Raw genomic sequence first — 19,511 nt, forward strand, 5'->3', positions numbered from 1 at the left:
TTTCTCTAAATCTAGAGATTTTCTAAAGTTTAGGCAATCAACAAAACAATAAATCTAGCCCTGTTCTATAGTCTTTGCTTATTTCTGAGGTGTAAATGCTTACACTGAAATTTAATGATCAGCATCCCTAAGTTAGTTGGACCTGTCTCCAGTACAGTCTGCTCGAAGTTTTGCTAATATCTAACACCATTTTGTATATATTGAATTGAGCAGCCAGACCTTCCTTAAGCTCTCCTCAAGAAAGCAGAGCCAAAAGGAATCTGTATCGTGGATTCCTGCTTGAATTGCCAAGCATTTCATCTCTGGCAAAAATAATAATGTTCTACTTCTTATTCAGAGCTTTAAAGAGGTATTGAGAGACTAAAGCAGAATGACATGGTATTTGTCAAGTATTTTGTAAACCTTATATAAACCACTATATAAATGCTGGTCATTAATTCAGAAAACTCTTTAAAAAATGGACTTGTTCCCTGTATTTTCAAGCCACTATACTTAAAGGATGGAGGAGTTCACTGTGGTTCCATTTCTGAAGGGATGGCTTGGTTATTTCTCATGGTTGGTTTGTTTTTTTTTCCCATTTTTTAGGATAAACAAGGCATTCCTTGGTGGCTCGGAATCAGCTATAAAGGAATCGGCCAGTATGATTTGCAAGATAAAATAAAGCCTCGAAAAGTAAGCCTTTGTTGTTTTACATGATTTTGAGAAAAAATTGCTAAGACCCTTTGAACCATATTAGAAGTAAAAGTCATATGGAGAGCTCTGTTGTCTGGGCTTTTGGCTCTTCCATGGTACAGGCGAAAGCTCCCTGGTTGCAGAATCACAGCAGACTGGTTTGAAATACCACCTTGAGTGCTTCCTATTTATGTGATGTTGGACAAGTCCCTTAATTCCTTCTGGGTCTATTGTCTCAGCTATAAAATGAGGAGAATAATCTGGATGGTTTTTGAGATCCCTCCCAGATCTGGATCTCAAAATCATGGGTTCAGAGGTAGAAGTATTGTAGATCTTTTGGCAGGCTGGTTCACCAGCCTGCGGAGCCCTTTTCAGAACAGTATTTGTAAACACATAGAACTCTATTAAAATTAAAAAGGAATTTTGTTTAATTCCTTAAGTTTAGTTTTATAACTCTTGAATCATCAATTTATTTTAATTTTTAAAAGATGGGGCATCCTGTCATTAGCTAGCTGTTGTCTTTTGTTCTCGAATTGGGTCAAGGTACAGCGTATCTGACTGTGGCTGAACAGACCAATATGAACTGGGGAGTCTACCACAGTTAATAGTCCGTGTGAATATTTGGAGTGGATATGGCTCTTATATTTGCACATAAATTGTAATTTTTTAAAGCAAACCAGGTTTAAGATCCTCTGGGATGGTGGGAAAAAGTGACTTCTGGGCCTTTTATCCTCACCTATAAAGTAGTTAATAATGCCCACAGTACCTACCTCACAGGGTAATTATGGGAAAGACTTTTTCTCAGCCATAAAGCACCCCATGGCTTACTATAAGCCATGTTTAAAGGAAAAAAAAAAAAGGAAATCATTCTGAATAGACCGGAAATCGCTCTGAATTGACCAGTTTTGCTTTCGTTGTGTCCACATCTAGTTGACCAATCATTGTTACTCAATAGGAACCAGTGGAAAGGCCTGAATTATCAATGGGATTGTAGAACAGACTTCATTTTGGTACAAACACAGCTCAATGCTACTTCTATTATTATCTACTATTATTATTATTATCTTCTATTATTATCTAATATTAAAGTGCTATGTGCTGGAGCAAACAGTCTCTAAGAGGGGTAAGGCCCCAACACATTCAGAGACAGATAAGTCAATATAAAACCTATTCAAAATACTATGAAGGTGTTTTAGGAGGAAGAGAGAGTGAACACTGGGGGAGATTAGGGAGGCGTCATGGAGAAGGTATTGGAGCTGATTTAGAGGAAGGTGATAGGGGTTTTATGAAGTGGGAAAAAGGAGAGAGTTGGAGAATTCTCTCCTGAGATGGGATCACAAGAGCATAGATTTCAACTAGACCTTGGAAGCCATTGAGTCCAACCTCTTCATTTTACAGCTGAGCAAACTAAGGGCCAGAAATTTGCCAAAGAGCACACAGGAGCCAAGACTTGATCCCAGGTGGGGAATCAAAGGAGCTAATATTTGCAAAGTGCTTAGCACAGTTAAATACTTATTCCCCAGTCTTCTCCTACCTCTGTACCCCTCCTTCCAATTTTGGCGTCCGGCTCCGATTTTGGAAATAGTCTATAGATACATAAAAAAGAGTGATATAAAGTATGACCAGCAGGGACTCCAGAGACCAGTAAATTCACTGCTGGAGGAATTGAAATTATGAGAACTTTCCTAAAGTATTCTCAAGGATCAGAAGCAGGTTTTGAACCCAGGATCTCTGATTACAGAGTGCTTATTTCAATAGGATGAGAGGCAGATTGTCAGTTGGTCAAAAAATATATAAGTTCCTACTATGTGCCTGTGCCGTGCTGAGCTAGGCTTGTGAATATCCTTAAAGCTGCGGGATTTTGTCCTTTGTCTTCAGGACAACAGGGAGCCACTGAAAGTTTTTGAGTAAGGAGGGTAACAAGCTCAGGTCCGTATTTCAGAAATGTCATTTTGTGGACATTATGGTAGAAGAAGTGGAAAAGGGCTGGAATGAAAGCAGAAGCTTTCTCTGTGCCATCCCCTCGGCATCAATGTCACTGAAGTATCCACAAGCCATAATAACAGAACCTGAAACCTTTCAACTAGACTCTGCTTTCCTGAGTTTTAGAAGAAGAGCCAGATCCTCCATAAATAGCCAAGCTAATCATGGGGCTCAGCACTTTTCATCTTCAAAGCATTACCATTCCCATCAATCACTCCCCTCCATCTACCTCCTAGTTATGGAAATAAACATAACCCATGCATTAGAGTTGTGAAACCAAGACTAGGAGACAAGGGACTTGCCTGGGGCCGTAGACAGTCCGGAGCAGCCTGAGACTGAAACCCAAGTCTCTTGGATGATGGCCTAGGGAGGCTTGGTTTCCTCTTATCAGAAATGATCAAAATAAATAATGAAGCATCTTCCAGGAGGCCTAAATCGACCTTTCTAGAGATGCTACCAGGAACTCATACTCCAGGAGCACTAGAGAGCTCTTCCAAGCTGATGGATTTGCAACAGAAACACACCAGAGTAATGTTTGGAAGTCTTAAGACTAAGTCTCTGTTCCATTATTTACAAAGGGGAACTATTGCTAAGAAGTTGCATTTTTATAAATGAATTAATAAGCATTTATTAAATACCTGCTGTGTGCCAGATTTTGCTAAGCAAATCATACTTTATATGGACTGGGGGAGATTGATATTTAAAAGAAGTCTCTAAAGCAAAGAATCCTTTGGTATTCAAACAATTGATCTCCTCATTTCCTCCACTTCCCATCTCTTTTGTATATCAGGATTTCTTTAAATAGACTTGACCTAAAATTTTTTAAATATTGAGTATAAATTTCCTTCCAACCCCTAGTTTTCATTTGAAAAGAGAATTATGCAGAAATCTATGATTTTCTTTAAATGAAGTTGTAGTGACGGTATTTGATATCTGACTTTTAGTTTTACATGACTAGTTGAAGTATCTTGGGCCAGAATTGAACTCAGGAAGGTGAAATTTCAGAATCTAGGCTTGGTACCCTACCCACTGTACCACCTTGCTGCCCAAAAGTCTTAATATGAAGACCTGAGTTCAAATCCTATCCCAGATACTTACAAACTGGACAAGTCATTTCAACCTCTGCCTGCCTCAACTTCCTTATCTATAAAATAGGAGAGAATAATAGTTCCTATCTCCCAGGGTTATTTTGAAGATCAAAAGATATATTCATACGTACATATTTTTGTTGGTAAGTCATTTTTCAGTTGTGCCCAACTTTCTGTGACCCCATTTGAGGTTTTCTTGAGGAAGAAATCAGTGCTATGTGCTATATGGCTATATGCTAGAGCAAACAATCTCTAAGAGGGGGAGGGCCACAATACATTCATAGATAAGTCAATAATACTATGAAGATATTTCAGGAGGAAGAGAGATGGGGGAGATCAGGGAGGTGTCATGGAGAAGTTACCTCTTATCAGGAATGATTTTCCTCTCCAGCTCATTTTACAGATGAGGAAACTGAGGCAAACCTAGTTAAGTGACTTGCCCAGAGTCACACAGCTAGTAAGTGTCTAAGGCTGGATTTGAACTAATGCTCTATCTTGGCTGATAAACAGAAGAGAAGGAAAAACTGAGTTTAGCTGATAGGCAGAATTCAAAACAAAAAAGAAAAAAACCAAACCTTTAGAAATTTTTCTTCATAAACAATCACTCATTAATCCAACAACCTCAGTTTATTATCTACTAAGGAAGTATTTTCATTAATATGACCACCTCCTCTCTTAATTGTGAATAGTAGGCCTTTCTTTAAAAAATTGACATTGTAGGGACTTCTAGTATCAGAAACGCTCAGTAAGCTGGCTAGTATTTCTTGGTAGCTATCAGAATCAGATTTGCACATTCACTCTAAAGTGTGGATACAAAGGTCAAAAATAATAAACACATGCTTTTTGTGTTCAGGCTTGTCTAGTTCCCAGTTTCATTCCATTAAAACATAGTCATAAACATACTATCTTCACCTAACTTTCAGTAAGCGTAAGTGATCAAATATATCAAATGCTTGATGTATGCCATGCAAAAAAAAAAACATTTCCTGCGCCTCAAGGAGATTACCTTCTATTCTAATGAGAAAAGATAACATCAAGGAAGGAAGGAAGGAAGAAAAGAGAAAGGGAGGGAGGAAGGAAGGAGAAAGGGGAGGGAAGAAGGAAGAAAAAGCTGAAAGGTAGGGCTGAGTTGAAGACACCAGACGTGAAGGCCTGGTCTAGAAGAGTCAAGAGTGAATGGAATCTATGGATTGGGCACGTGCAATTGATTATAGATTTCCTGATCAATCTCCCACTACATCTCAATTTTTATTTTTTTTAGTTATTTCAGGTGTAGCAAAACCTGAAAACCTTTCCTAACTATTTAGGGAAAGAGAAAGACTAAGTCTGTGATTTCAATCTTACACATTGTAAAGAGAACAATTTTCATTAGTTAAGATAAGTTATAGCTTTCCCTCTTTTCCTTCCCTCCCCTTTTTTCTCCCTCCCTTCTCTCTCTCTGCTTCCCCCCTCCTTCCTCTCCCTCTCCCTGTCTCTCTGCTTCCTCTCTTGTCTGTCTCTGTCTCTCATTCCACTTCCTCCTCTTCTTCCTTTTCTCCTTTCTCCTTCTCCATCCCTTCTTCCTTCTTTCTCTCTCTCTTACTTCTTTCTCTCTTCTCTCCGTCCTCTCCTCCCCTTTCCCTCTCCCGCTCTTTCTCTCTCTCCATCTCCCATGTAGTGAGAATAAAGCAAACTTGCTTCTTCTGTGTAGAAAAAGGAGTAAGGACTGGATCTGTGATTTCACTAGTATACAGGTTTTCCCCTCTGATTGTAAGGCAACATCTCCTCTGCAACTTATAATCTTGGAGAATTTTCCATCGCCCTGAGAGGTGACTTGCTGAGAATCACATACCAGAATAATCTGCATCAGAAGCAGGACTTGAATCCAAGTGTTCATGGATTCAAGGCCAGCTCTCCACTTGTTACCACTCTCCACTTGCTACCTGACTATAGAGCAAGATAAAATATTTTCTTAGAACCCAGGCAAACCTTGCCTGAAAGACTAGATAGATCATACACACACACACACACACACACACACACACACACACGTACACAAAACCCCCAAAACTGCTCTAAATAGCCAATAAATATAAATTACATTCATTATCTAATAGCAGCATTTATATTAAAAAGTTTCTTCAAGGTTGGAGTGGATTCAATTACCACATTCAAGATATTTTAAAATCATACTGATAGTTTATAATAATAATAATAAAAAATTGACAAAGCATTTGAGTTAGTCTTGGATCTATGAGCCTTTGAGTGTGTTTATCTTAACTGATACTTAAAAGTGTCTCTGAACTATGAAGTTGAGTAGTAATGGTCCCATTTTACAGATAAAGGAATATAAATTGACTTTGCACAAGATGACGTGGGTGGCAACCCTAAAAAAAGGAGAGAAAAATTCACATCCCATTGTTCCAAGTTTTCTGTCTCCTGTATCACAGTTTTTGTTTTTATGTTCTTTTGGCTTTCCCCTTTCCCACAAACGTTTCACAGTGGCTTTTTTTTCACTTACTCCTTTAAGAGATCCCAAATAATTTTAGGCTTTATTTTGGATGCCATATGTAGCCATTTTGAGAACTATAATTACCTCTACTGGGTCCAGCTTAAAGAAATGAAGGAATGCATAATTTAAAGGGCAATTAAGATAGAATTAGAAAGAAAGGAAAATCCTGGGACTAATCCATTTCATGCCCTCTCTATATAGATTACCATAGTAAATTGATTGACTAGACGGAAGGTCAAATTAGCTGACTCCAATGAAATAAGGTTCCTCCTGGAGGCACTCAAATAGGATTAGTTCCCATGTTACTTGCTTACTTTGTTAAAAATTAGGTAGCATAAAGACCAGAAAAAGGGAGAAAAAAAGAGCGATTAGTGTCAAACCATCATTCCAAGTCATAATTTATTATCACTTCCAAGATAGAACCATAACATACACTGCTGAAATTCTTAGTGTGGTTCATTTCTATTGTTCATTCCCAGATGACAAGTGCCATTTTGGTTGAGTCTTTAATTAAACTTTAGCTCAACATTTTTACTATAAGAATATCTCTACTTATTCCACTGTAGTGATTCTTGTAATTATCTAAAGTCCAACCTGTGCTAGGCTGGGGAAAGAATGAATGATATCAACTTCAACAAATATTTCTTTATTAAGTTTCTACTATGTGCCAGACACCCCAATGACCTCATGGCTGGAAAAGCTGTACCCCACAATTACTATTTCTAAATCCAGTGGTAAATGAATTGGTGCCCAGTAAAGCAGGGATTGGGGAGAAGGGTCACTGACATTCTCAAGAGTAATCTAAGATCAAGGTAGAAAAGTCAGAAGCCAAGATAGAGCTATTCCCAGGGCAGCAACTGAGAGGTGTTGGGGGGAATGAGTAAGTGTAAATTCTGAGCTTTCCAAGTGATTTAATATACTTTATCTAGGTCATAGAGATAGAAAAAGAGAAGGACCATAGGGTCATATAGACTTGAAGTTGGAAGAGGTCTCAGGAGCTCATCTGTTTCATTCCTCTGATTTTTTTTCAGAGGAGCAGAAAGGCAGTGACTTAATTATTTTGGGTAGTAAGCAACCAAGCAAAAAATGTGGACCCCTTCTCTCACTATTTTACTTTGCAGTATCTCATGCCCTTGTTTTACTGATGTTGGTCTTTGTGCAGTGTCTTTCTTTGGTTTGCCATTTACTCGGGTACTCATGATTCTTGGGACAAACCATTTAATTCTTCTGAACTGATTTCCTACCAGTAAAATGAGGACTATAATTTAAAAATAGCTTCTATTTAGAAGACCTGGACCAGAATCTCAGTTTTTTTCACTTATTATAACTTCAGCCCTATGAATCTCAGCTTCCTGTTCCTTAGGCCAGGGTTGGGGTAAAGAAAGCAAAACTGGTTGCTCTTCATTTACAGAGGTAGATGGGTATCAGTCCATTCAAGGTCACATATCTCCTTAGTGGTAGAATGGGATCCAGGGCCCGGCACAGACTTCTCCAACATGGAACCCTTGTTTCCAGGACCACAGCAGCAGTAATAAGTAATCCCTATCCTATCTACTTCACTGGGCTGATATTAGGAACAAATGAGGCATTAATTGGAGTTGGTAAACTGGAAGAAGTAAAGACTTGTTCTTAGAGAGCTCTTAACTCTCCTTAACCTTGAGGTCCTAACCAGGACTCAGATTTCAATTGTTTGAATGCAGGAAACACCCTTTATTGCTCTGATTATCCCATAACACCCTGGGGCATATATGCAAATTAAAAATAACAATACAAGATTATAGTTTTTAGCAGCCCTTACTTAAAAGGATGGTTGAAAATATTGTTTAGATACTTGTAATTAACAATAATGATAGCAAGCATTTTTATCATACTTTTAGGTGTGCAAATTGTTTCACATACTTTAACTCTGGTCCATTTTCACAATGACCCTGGGAAACTGGTACTATTCCTTATCCTCAGTTTTATAGATGAGGAAAACTGAGGCTGAAATGTGTGTCCAAGGTCACATAGCTAATAAGCATCTGAGGCAGAATTTGAACTTGGGTCTTCCTGACCCCCATGTCTACCATTCTATCCACTGTTTCCCTTGTGTAACATAGTATTTTTAATCTCTCTGTTCTCCCATTCTATGGCACTCTTGTTCCTGTTCTAACCATGAATCCTTCAGAAAGAATTCATTCAACAAGTGGAGCGTTTTTCTTAAATTTTTTTTTATTGCCTCAGCACTATTAGTGCCATTCTTGGCCAACTTTTGACTCTCCTTGTGTGATCTGCTATGCTTGATGATGTCTTTTTTTCTCCCCTTCTTGGATGAGCCCTGCTGGTGATAGACTTTTTAATCTCCATACACACCAGGAGTCTTTCCATTGTTGCCCTTTGAAGTCACCTGTCATTTTGATCATAGAAATTCCCAACAGTTAAGAACCTGTTTCTCTTGGTTCCTTGCCCCCCCTCTTCTCACACCCTCATTCACAACTACCTCTAAAACTTCAATGTTCTCAATTGCCTGCTGAACTTTATTCTTTTTTTTTTAATTTTATTTTTATTAATTTTATAATTATAACACTTTTGATAGTACATATGCATAGGTAATTTTTTACAACGTTATCCCTTGTACTCCCTTCTGTTCTGAGTTTTTCCCCTCCTTCCCTCCATCCCCTCCCCTAGATGGCAGGCATTCCCATACATATTAAATAGCTTATAGTATATTCTAGATACAATATATGTGTGCAGAACCGAATTTTGTTGTTGTTATTGTTGTTGCAAAGGAAGAATTGGATTCGGAAGGTAAAAATAAGCTGGGAAGAAAAACAAAAAATGCAAACAGTTTACACTCATTTCCCAGTGTTCTTCTCTGGGTGTAGCTGATTCTATGGACTCTATTCTTATATGTCCCATCGGCCCCTCAAACTCTATATCAGAAAAGTCAAGCTCATGTATCACTTCCTTCAAATCTAGCTTTATTCCTGGCTTTTGTTCAGGCCATAATAACACCCTAAGCTTTCTTGCATAATTCAAAAGTCATCTTTATTGCTTTCTTCTTCAGCTTTACTTGGATGCTATTGCAACTATTCCACTTCAGGTCTTCATGACTTCTGAATGTTAAAAATCTTGTTATTATTATTATTATTATTATTTTTTTTTTTTGCATGATGGGTACTCTTCCCTATAGGTCCATCCCAGCTCCTCTCTCTCAAGAAATAATTATCCAGAGTTGCCCCAAAATACAGTGCCTTATGGCCAATCTGTAATGAGCCTCTCTGAATTTTTTGCCTTTTTTGTGTCTTTAACATAAGTAGCACAGTGCTCAGTACATAATAAACAATAAATGCTTCTTCACTGACTGACTTTAGGTAGGAACTTTGACAGTATAGAGACTACCTATGCATACTGATCCTTATAGATAACCTTTCCAGCTGGCCAGCATTTGCCTCTCACTGTCACTGCCTTCAAGAACTGGGGCTGGGAACATTCCATGAAAAGGGAGAATCATCATAACATCCAAGCAAGACAAGTTTTGTCTCAATGATTATTGCAGTCCATTGTCCCTATCCCATGGATGTGATTCAAAAGTCTTCAAATAATCCTTCACATTTGCTTATGTTGTTTCTTCAGCCTGAATTTGCCCTTCCCTAAATCCTCCACAGCAGTCTCCTTGAAAGTCAAGTACTCAGATCAAATGTTGCCTCCCTCTTGATGAATCCCTCATTGGTCTTCCCAACAAAATGGGATCCCTTCCTTCCTGTGGAACCTTAGAGTTGTGTGGGTATATCAGAATCCTGTGTCTTAATCATTATATTTTGCTCCTTGGTTGTGTGTTGGATTAATGTAGAATGGGCAAACACTCATTGAAACAAAACTTTTGCTTTTGTCTTTGTATCACCGGCGCCTGGCACATGGTTAGTGCTTTATGCATGACTCTGGATTGTTGATGATTGATTAATAGTGCTTTATATGAGTCTGGGTTGTTGATGATTGATTAATGATCTCTGTCTCTCCTACTCAATCCATTGATCCACCTAATCCTGTAGTCAGTGCTCAATTGAGATTTTCTGGCTTAGTTTTTTTGGTTTTTTAGTTTCTAATATCATTCTATGAAAGAGAAAACATGCTTATTTGATGATTTTCTAGTAGATTGTAGACTGTAAGCTGAAAGGTATCTTGGAAATCATTTAATCACTTGTATAGGTAAAGTGGTCTAGAACAGATGGATCCTAAGTCATCTGACTGCAAAGCCATTGCTGTTTTATATCTCCTGAGGTTTACCTTATTTGTAAACTTTGTGTTTTTCAAGCTGGAGCATGTGATGTACATTTTTAATGTTTACTCAGTATCTCAAAAATTATATAGATAGCTTGTACATATGCTATAAGGATTTCAAAGTGTTTGTGGGTTATAATGGTTATCTCATTAGAGTGTTACAATAAGCTGAGGTGGAAGTTCCTATTATTACCCCTATTTTACAGATGGAGAAAAATGAGGCTGATAGCAGTTAGTGATAAGGGAGTAAGTATCCAAAGGGGAGCTCTGACCTCAAGTCTTGTTGGGCCTGCCTAGTGTTCTAGCCAATGCGTCACTTAGCTTAGATTCATTTCTAAATAAGAGTAAGAAATTAGCCCAGTTCTAGGGGGTCACCAGGTAAATAGAAGTCTAGAAGCCCTGATTTGATGCTGAGCCCGAAGAAGAAGGCCAAGTTTCCTACAAACATTATTCATAGTAAGACATACTAGTCAAAGGGAAATAGACAGGAGGAAAATGTCTTTAAGATGATCATCCCCATTGCCTGATTTCCACATCCAGTAATGGATCATAATTGCTGCTGCTGTTGTTCAGTCATTTCAATTGTGTCTGTCTGTCTGTGACCTCATTTGGGGTTTTCTTGGCAAAGATATTGGAGTTGTTTGCTTCTGTTCCTCTCCAGCTCATTTTACGGATGTATAAACTGAGGCAAACAGGGTGGAGTGATTTGCCTGAATGTCTGAGGCTAGATTTGAACTCATAGTAGTTAACATTTACATAAGGCTTAACTGTGTGCCAGACACTGTGCCAAGTGTTTTACAAATATTATTTTGTTTAATCCACCCCCATTGGTAGGAGTTATTATTATTCCCAAACAGGTCAAATGACTTGCCTGGGTCATTCTGCTAGTATGTCTGAAGCAGGTTTTAAGCTGTCTTCCTGACTCCAAGCCTGACCTCTAGTCCCTGTACCAGTTAGAAGAATATCTAAACTCTTTAGGGATAACTGTCATCCCTAGTGCATTTTGGAATGAGAAGTGACTCTTATAGTGAACTTGTCTCCAGAGCTGCTTTTATAGACTAGAGCTCACAGGTTCCTAATCTTCTTGCCCAGATAAATGAATTTGTTAGCATGTACTCACCCACTTGTTCATTATTTCCCATTTCCTTTTTTTAAAAGTATAGGTTGTATTTGACTTTCAGGAAGCTACTTATTTAGTCATTGTTCTAAAGGCAATCACGTCCCTCTTCTAAAGGATTTAGTATAAGATAAACATGCTGATTCTGTTAATGGCTTTAAAAGTCCAGCAGGGAATGGATGGCACACATATTGGTGGAGTAACTCAGCCCTACTCTCCAAATAAAGAACAAAAGAGATTAGTTGCATGAGAAAGAATGTTGGGTTACAAAATGTCAACAGTTTTCTTGTGAATCCTGTTTATAAAGTGTATAATTAAGCTTTTTCTCATGTCAAAAAAAATAGTAATCAGATTTCTTCAAGGAAAAGTCTCCTGCAGTTTACTGGTTATGCTCTAGGGTTTTCCCTTAATAGGATCATAGATTTAGAGAGCTAGAAGGTATTTTAAAGCTCAACCCCAGCATTTTATAGACATGGAAATTGAGGCACAGAGAGAAATATAGCCTAAGGTCATATAGCTAGTGAGAATCTGAAGTAAAATTTGACCTAGGTCTTTCTGAGGCCCTATTTACTATACCATACTATCTCTCAAATTGAATTACAGAGTCAAAGGAATTTAGATTTCTATGGAAAGGGACCTGGGAGTCTCCTCCTACTTCTCTGGGCTACCCATTTCACTTTGATAGATCTAAGCATCAGAAAATGTTTGTTTTCATCAAACCTATCTTTGCAACATATATATTTTATGCATTTTTCTTCTTTGGAAGGAGAATCTCTATCACTAGCCTCTCTTCGTATAACAAATATATGTAGTCCAGCAAAACAAATCTAGTCATTGGTCATCCCTGAAAATATCATTTCGTTGGGCTTCCTCATTGGTCTTCTGAAGTCACAGTTGAGCCAGTCCCTTTCCTAATGTACACCTTTGTGTCATTAGGAGGACAGAAAGATAGGCAGATAAAGGGATGTGGAGGAGCATGCAGAATGACTTACGAACCCTCCTCCTACATTGGATAGGTGCTGGGTTAGAGACATGGAACCAGATGGGCATTTTCAAACGTGGATTTGTCTTGCTGAACTAGATTTATTTGTTAGAAGGGAGAGAGGCTAGTGATAATGATGTCTGAAAATGAAGAACCATGAATATATTCCAAGATAAAAAGAAAGGAAGTCATGGCATATATGGCCCCAATTCCAAGGCTGACCAGCAAAGGATAAAACATTGGTGAGACAACATGCAAACAGCTGTGTATTGCAACAGGATAAATTGGGAATAACCAGCAGCGGGAAGGCACACGTGTTAAGGGGAATCAGAAAAAGCTTTTTGCAGCAGGTGGGGTCTTAGCTGGGACTTAAAAGAGAAGCAAGAGGCAGTTCAGACTGTATGTTGGACATTGGTTATATAAATGTATGTCACTGAACCTTTCTTTCTGAGCTTAGTTTTCTCATCTGTAATATGGGAATAAATAATAGCATCTTTGTCATAGGGCTGTTGTGAGAATCAAGAGCAACCATGTATATTAAGCACTTAAAGTCGTCTATCAGTAATGGGAGGAAACTTGCTGTGCTGGATGGCATCAAAGACTCAGATCCAAGTTCTGAGAATGTCCTCAAATCTCTGTGATATCTTGGGCTAATTTAACTAACTCTGCCCCTTAGTTTGCTCCTTTATAAAATGAGGAGTTTGGCTTAGCTGATTTCAAGGGCCCTTTTCTGTACTTAAATCTGTGATCTTAAGTCAGCTCTAATTACCATTATCATCTCCAAGCCCCCGTCCAGCTCTTTGATCTTGTGACTTTCATTGAAGCTCCTCAGTAAAACAAGACCTATAACTTTAATACAAGTTTAAGAGGCACAAGTGGGGGGAAGGGGGAACAGGACAGGACTGGATGGGATACTTTCATCCCTACAAGGGACAGTAGCTTCATATTGCCCCAAGGCACTATTATTATGTGGTGGACTAGGATGAGTCACTAGTGGATTGATAATTTTATGATGCATCTGTGATAGCCTCAGATTTAGTCATTTCCAGGGGAATTTGCAGTTTAATAATTAACCTGGAAAGTTGTGTTTTATTTTCCTCAACTAAGCCACCACTACAACTTCCCTTTTGTAATCACAAAACACAACAAGGTGTTAAACTGCAGGGAATGTACACTTGGCGTTTATCCAAGTTAAAAATGACTTTTTACCTCTTTCTGTCAGGGACTCTCCTTGATTCTTTCATTATTTCAGGGAGGTTCCCTTTGGCAGTCAAAGTCACAACTTCCTCACCTGCATTGTTTAGTCTGCCAAGCACATTCCTGCCCTTTTCCAACCAGATGGGAGTTCTCTGCTTAATATCTGGGTGTCTTGCTTTCATTTCCCTCCTTTCCCCACCTTCTCCACCCTGCCTTTCTCCTTGCCTGTGCCATGTTTTATACAGAAATAGAAAAGCAAGTTCCTTTCTGGAGGGTGTAATCAGGAAACTTGAGGATAAAATCAACAAAATGACAATTACCTGCTCGGTTACAGGTTTTAGGGAACCTGAGATTCACACAATTATACATTCCATTTAAAAAAAAAAAAACCTATAATTTATATAGGACACTTCTAATAAGGAAAGCTAGTTCAGTAACTTACTGTCTTAGAAGGTCACTTGGGGTAATATATATATATATATAGATATATATATCTATATATATATATATAGATATATATATCTATATATATATATATATATCATAGAAGTTTAACTGATTTGTCCAATGTCAAAAAAAAAATCAGACATAATGTCAAAGACTAGATTTGAATCCAGAATCTCTAATTAGTCCTGATTCCAAGGCTAACTGGATCCATTAAGCCAAGATCCCTTCCTTGCCATTTTCCATGTTAACAATGCAAAACAAATTTAGAATTGTGGGGTATAGAAGTAGAAAGGACCTTAGAGATCATCTGGCTCATCCTCTTTGATTTCTAAAAAAAGAAACTGAGGCACAAAGTGGTCATAGTGCTCGCTCAAGAACAAGCAGTGCAAGAGCCAGAATATAAACTTAAAAGAACTTTTCTCAAAATCCTGCACTTTTACTCTGAATTTTCAAATGGTACTGTAGCTCTTTTCAACTATTCTCCAACTTCAATTTAATTCTTCGCTAAAGTGTATTCTCATTGTCATTGTTTCTAAAATTTCCTCCAGCTTCAAAAACTGTTGGTCACTAAGATTTCAGTGTCACTAAGATTTCAGTGGAAGAAAAAGAAACTTGTTTCACTTTTCTGATTTTGTATTTTGGGTTTGCTTGACTTATGGTTGGACAGAGAGTGTCTAGGGAGTTTTATGATGAACCAAGTGTTCATCCTCCATTAATTTTATTCAATAGATCACAACTGTAGGGCATGTTATAAATGATTTTTTTTTTTTTAAAAGATCTACTTCCTTTCTCTAGCCTTAAAATGGAAGGCAATTTGTTGTGATTACAAACCAGCCATCACAGTATTACAATTATTTCTAATCTCTGCTTTCAAAATTTATTATTGTTTCCAGCACCTTAATAATAATTATTATTTTCCTTGATGAGGTGTGTTTTTTTTTTTCCAGACTGTGATTAGTAATCTTGGGGATAAGTTATTACCCTTTTGTATTTTGATGTTGTGTTTTCAGCAGTAATAATAAGTTATCAGTCTCACTTTTCTTTCCCCCTTTTTCAAAGTGCATTACAAATACTATCCCAAGTATCTTTATCTCCTATCCATTTTATACCAAAGGTGACATATTCTTATTCTAGAAGACTAATATTGTAGAGTATAGAAAAGTTCTATATTCTAAATCTCAATACAGAGAATTTTAAAGTGTTAGAGAGCATCTTTCCCACAGTCTCTCCATTCATAAGTTGAAAAAACCAAAGTTCAGGAAATTTTTTTCTTTACAAAATTATTTTCCCCTAAGGGCTAGTAAGAAAACTTCTAAAAGATTGTAAAGCAAATAATGGAAGCTTAATTAATAAATACAAATTGGTGATAGTACAAGTTATGATTTAAACAGAAATATTCTAAGCTCTTTGCAAGTCTTCTGATAACAGAGCATACACAATGTCATTTTTGTCTTACCCCACTGCTTAGCACTAAGTAGTAGGTACTTAATAAATTACAATTTTTGATTGACTTGAAGTCTTCCATTTTTCTAACATATTTCAAATAAGAAGAATCACAAAATTTTTTCTAAGGCTGGAATTTAAGACCTGGCTAAAATAAATCCTCCTCTATGACTGTGAAAATGCATTTATCAACAGTCTGTAATATGAGGCCCAATTTAGTGTTCACCAATTAATAGAAAATATGGAATACCTTATACAACCTTCATCTTTCTGGCTTTTGAACCTTTATCTTTGCCTCAAAGTTCAAGATGTTTTCTGTTTGACTGTGCCATCTTTCAACCTCATTCAGATTTTCTTATATCTTCCTTTATTTCCTTTGGATCATTAAGCAATTAATTAATCAACAAGCATTTATTAAGTGCCCTGCTATTTGCCAACCATTGTAGGTAGTAGGTATACAGAGACAAAACTTGACTGTCTGGCCAGAATATACAACATGTACAGAAAAAGAAACAACTTCTTATTTCTAATTAGAAATCTAATAGAAGTCACTATAATAGCCCTTTGATTTAAAACATACCCCCAAGAAGTAACCTATCCTATAACAGATCCACTAAGCGGTCACCTGACCCCCATCACTTCTCAAAATAGTCCATTCCACTATTCCTGTAATTACAAATTTTTAGGGAGTTCTTCCTTATATCAAGCCTCAGTTTACCTTGTTGAAACTTTAGCTCATTGCTCATGGTTTTCCCCTCTAGGTCAAGCAGGAGGAATAATCTTCTTCTTTCTTTTCTTTCCATTACATTAAAAATGTTGGTACTATAACGTGAAGGGGCATATCCCAGAAGTAAATAATTTTCTCTTGTATCCCCAGCAACCTAGCACAGTGCCTTGCTTTACTACAGAGTAGATGCTTAATAATTCTTGTTGAATCATTTTTCTCTTTGAAAATAAAATTCTATTTAAATATTTAATATTTGAAAACATCTATTATTAGCCTGATTCAGATCTTTTTCTTGTACTCCTTGTAACCTTTGGGTCATCCTGAACAACTCTGTTGTCCATATGAAAGCATCAGTCTTTTATCCACAGAATTTTTAGGATTGGAATATTTTTAGCAAAATACCCTGGAAATAATTCTATAGAAGCTAGACTGGACTTAAATGTTGAGATCTACTTTTGAAGATTTCAGATGAGAAGTATCTTAAAAACACACACACACACACACACACACACACACACACACACACACTCACACTCACACTCACCAATTTCATATCAAGTTCCCTAATTAAACCAAAGCCCTTGACTTGCAGGCTGTTTTTATTTAGTATGTAAGGAAATTGGAATGTTTCTCAGTTTAAAAAAAAAAAAAAGGCAACCCCAAAACATTCTGAATGGAGTCAAAAGAGATTATGTTTCTTGGTTGTAAGTGATAAGGGCTGGAGGTGGGGGTTCGGTGTCAGTTTGAAGAGATCTCATTTCAAGTGCAGCCTTGGTTTTTATGTGTGTGGGAATGGAGTTAAAGGAAAACACAGCTGAAGCTGCAGGCTAACTCTTCCTGTCTAACCTGTTCATTTCCAGGGTGAGTCAGCCCTGGCCAGAAATGTGCCTTTAAACTAGTTTCCAGTGAAATCCATATGGGAATTCCAACAAAGTTATTCCCCTTGAAGTCTCTATAAACAGCTAATCTCCTTAAAAAAGGCTTTCTCTCTTTCCCCTTCCACCCCTTCATTTCTAGAGAAATTCTCCCCAGGGGTAGGACATTGTCCGTCCCTCTGAGAGTTCTTTCTCTAGAGGGAAGGAGTGGAATGGGGAGGTGTCATTCGAGAGAGCTGCTGATGTCAGTAATGTGTCAGCAGTGGGAGGTTAGGTCTGTGAAACCGAGTTACACCTTAGAAAGTGTGTGATGAAACTCAGACTGGAGCTCCTTCAGGAAGCACCCTAGCTAGGTGGGTGGGGGTGGGAGGAAGAGGAGAGGCGAAGGAGGGGGCTTCCCTCCCCTTCCTCTGCTACTCTGGAAGACCAGGGATGCTCCAAAGGATCACCTTTCACTGCTGGACTTTTTAACAAATAGGTATGTTTTTAAAAAAAAAAACTTTTGTTTGAATGTTCCTCTGTACCCTTTGAACTGGGAGCAGGTTTAGGAGTGTAGATGGCTACTTGTGCCCTCGTGGAGGGAGTGGGGGAGCATGAAGAAGGAGTGCTCTGCGTTTTATTTTTCTGTGTGTGTTTGTGAGCCAGGATAATTGTCTTCGGTAGCTCCACGTGCATTCTAGTGGCTACAATTTCATCTCATAAACTTCTTGCCCCGAGACTTCGGTAACAGCGTTTAGATGCTCAAATATGATGCGTTCCAATTCAGCAAGGAAACTCCAGTACTGTTTGGACAGCTGATAATCAATTCCTGTGAAGGCTTTTTTTCCATCATGCTTTTAAAAATCCAGCCATTGCTATCCTGTACACAAGCAAAGATCTAATCTAATGATGGCATGAAATCTGTAGACTAATTATTCAATGAGACTCAAGTGGAATTTTTTTTTTTTTCTTTTGCAAAGAAGGATTGAACTAAATGGAACATTTTAAAGTTCAGGTTCAGTGAGAAGAGCTCCAAGGAACCAGCAGGTCTAGACAGAAAGCATTATTAATGAACGTGATAACATAAGTCCATTTCAAATGGAGCTAGACATCTTTAATTTCAGGAGTCAGGTGCTTTCATCAAAGCTTGTTAGGGTTTCAGGCAGACGGTTCTAATTGTTTAGTATAAAACATAATTCATGGGATGAACTAGCTTAATAATAGAGGGGAAAAATGGAAGTCAAATGTACTGTTGAGATGTCCTCCTTGCATCTTTCCTTTGATGCCATCTTTTATTCTGCATTTTTGCAGAGAATTTCCTCTGGGTGCAGGGGTATGGAGGAGCAGGTGACAGCAGACCTGGGCTACCCTACCAATAATGCAAGCAGAGTTTTACTTTCACTTTGATACTGCAAGTTTGTAAAATGTATTCCTTCAGGGAATTGTAGTATTCATTCTGTGGAGCCTTTTTGGAGAATAGTAGTATATCCTGACCACAGATTAAAAAATGAGCTAGAGATTCCCATGATCTGGAGGGATTTAATCCTTTCTAGTTGAGTTCCATTAGACTAAAATTCTTGATGGAAAGGGCAGAGGAAAGGACAGCAAAAAAAGTACCAAAGGCTGCCTTGAACTTGACTTTTTGGGTTCTGCTTATTCCTCTCCCTCTTTCAGCCGTCTGGGCACTGCACCTTCAGTCTGCAGTTTCCTATCTGCAAAATGAGGGATTTGGAAGCCACTGATCTTATCTCTCATTTGGGGATTCTAGTTTGCATTTTATCTACCCAGATTCAAAATTAAATGGCACAAGGGAAATTGATCGGTGAGGTAAAAGTACCTAGTAGAAGATTATAGGTCCGTAGATTTGCTATTAAAATCTACTGTGCTCTCAGTGGTGTGCCTTTCTGGTTCGATTCTGATAAGAAAGCTAGATTTGAACCATGTTTATGTTCTTTATGGCTTTGGGGCTATAAATAAAGTTTTTGAAAACAGATAACGTTTTTATCTATATTTATTTACAAATTGGGTTCCTGATGTTTTAATAACTAATTGGCTTTCTTATACTCAAGGATCTACAAATCACTTAAACTCCAAGAGCCTTCCTTTCCTTTAGTCATCTGTAAAATGGATGTAGTACCCAGAGTCTATTTACTAAAGTCATTGTGATATTCGTGAAATAAAGGATCCAAAGGACATTGAAACTTTTAACATGAACACAGGTTTAACATTTAACCTTCTAAAATTGAAAAT

The 19,511-nt window shown here is 37.8% G+C and overlaps 1 protein-coding gene across 8 annotated transcripts in view; it reads left to right on the forward strand.

The window, feature by feature from the left end:
• Positions 1-19,511, forward strand: part of FRMD4B (FERM domain containing 4B) — a 337,387-nt gene that overhangs the window by 289,947 nt on the left and 27,929 nt on the right. For all 8 annotated transcript variants that reach the window (XM_074284129.1, XM_074284131.1, XM_074284127.1 and 5 more), the window contains one exon: positions 586-672. In XM_074284129.1, the coding sequence (XP_074140230.1) occupies positions 586-672 (87 nt within the window). The remainder of the gene's footprint in view (positions 1-585; positions 673-19,511) is intronic.

Source organism: Sminthopsis crassicaudata, chromosome 1, assembly GCF_048593235.1.
Source record: "Sminthopsis crassicaudata isolate SCR6 chromosome 1, ASM4859323v1, whole genome shotgun sequence".
Classification (NCBI taxonomy): domain Eukaryota; kingdom Metazoa; phylum Chordata; class Mammalia; order Dasyuromorphia; family Dasyuridae; genus Sminthopsis; species Sminthopsis crassicaudata.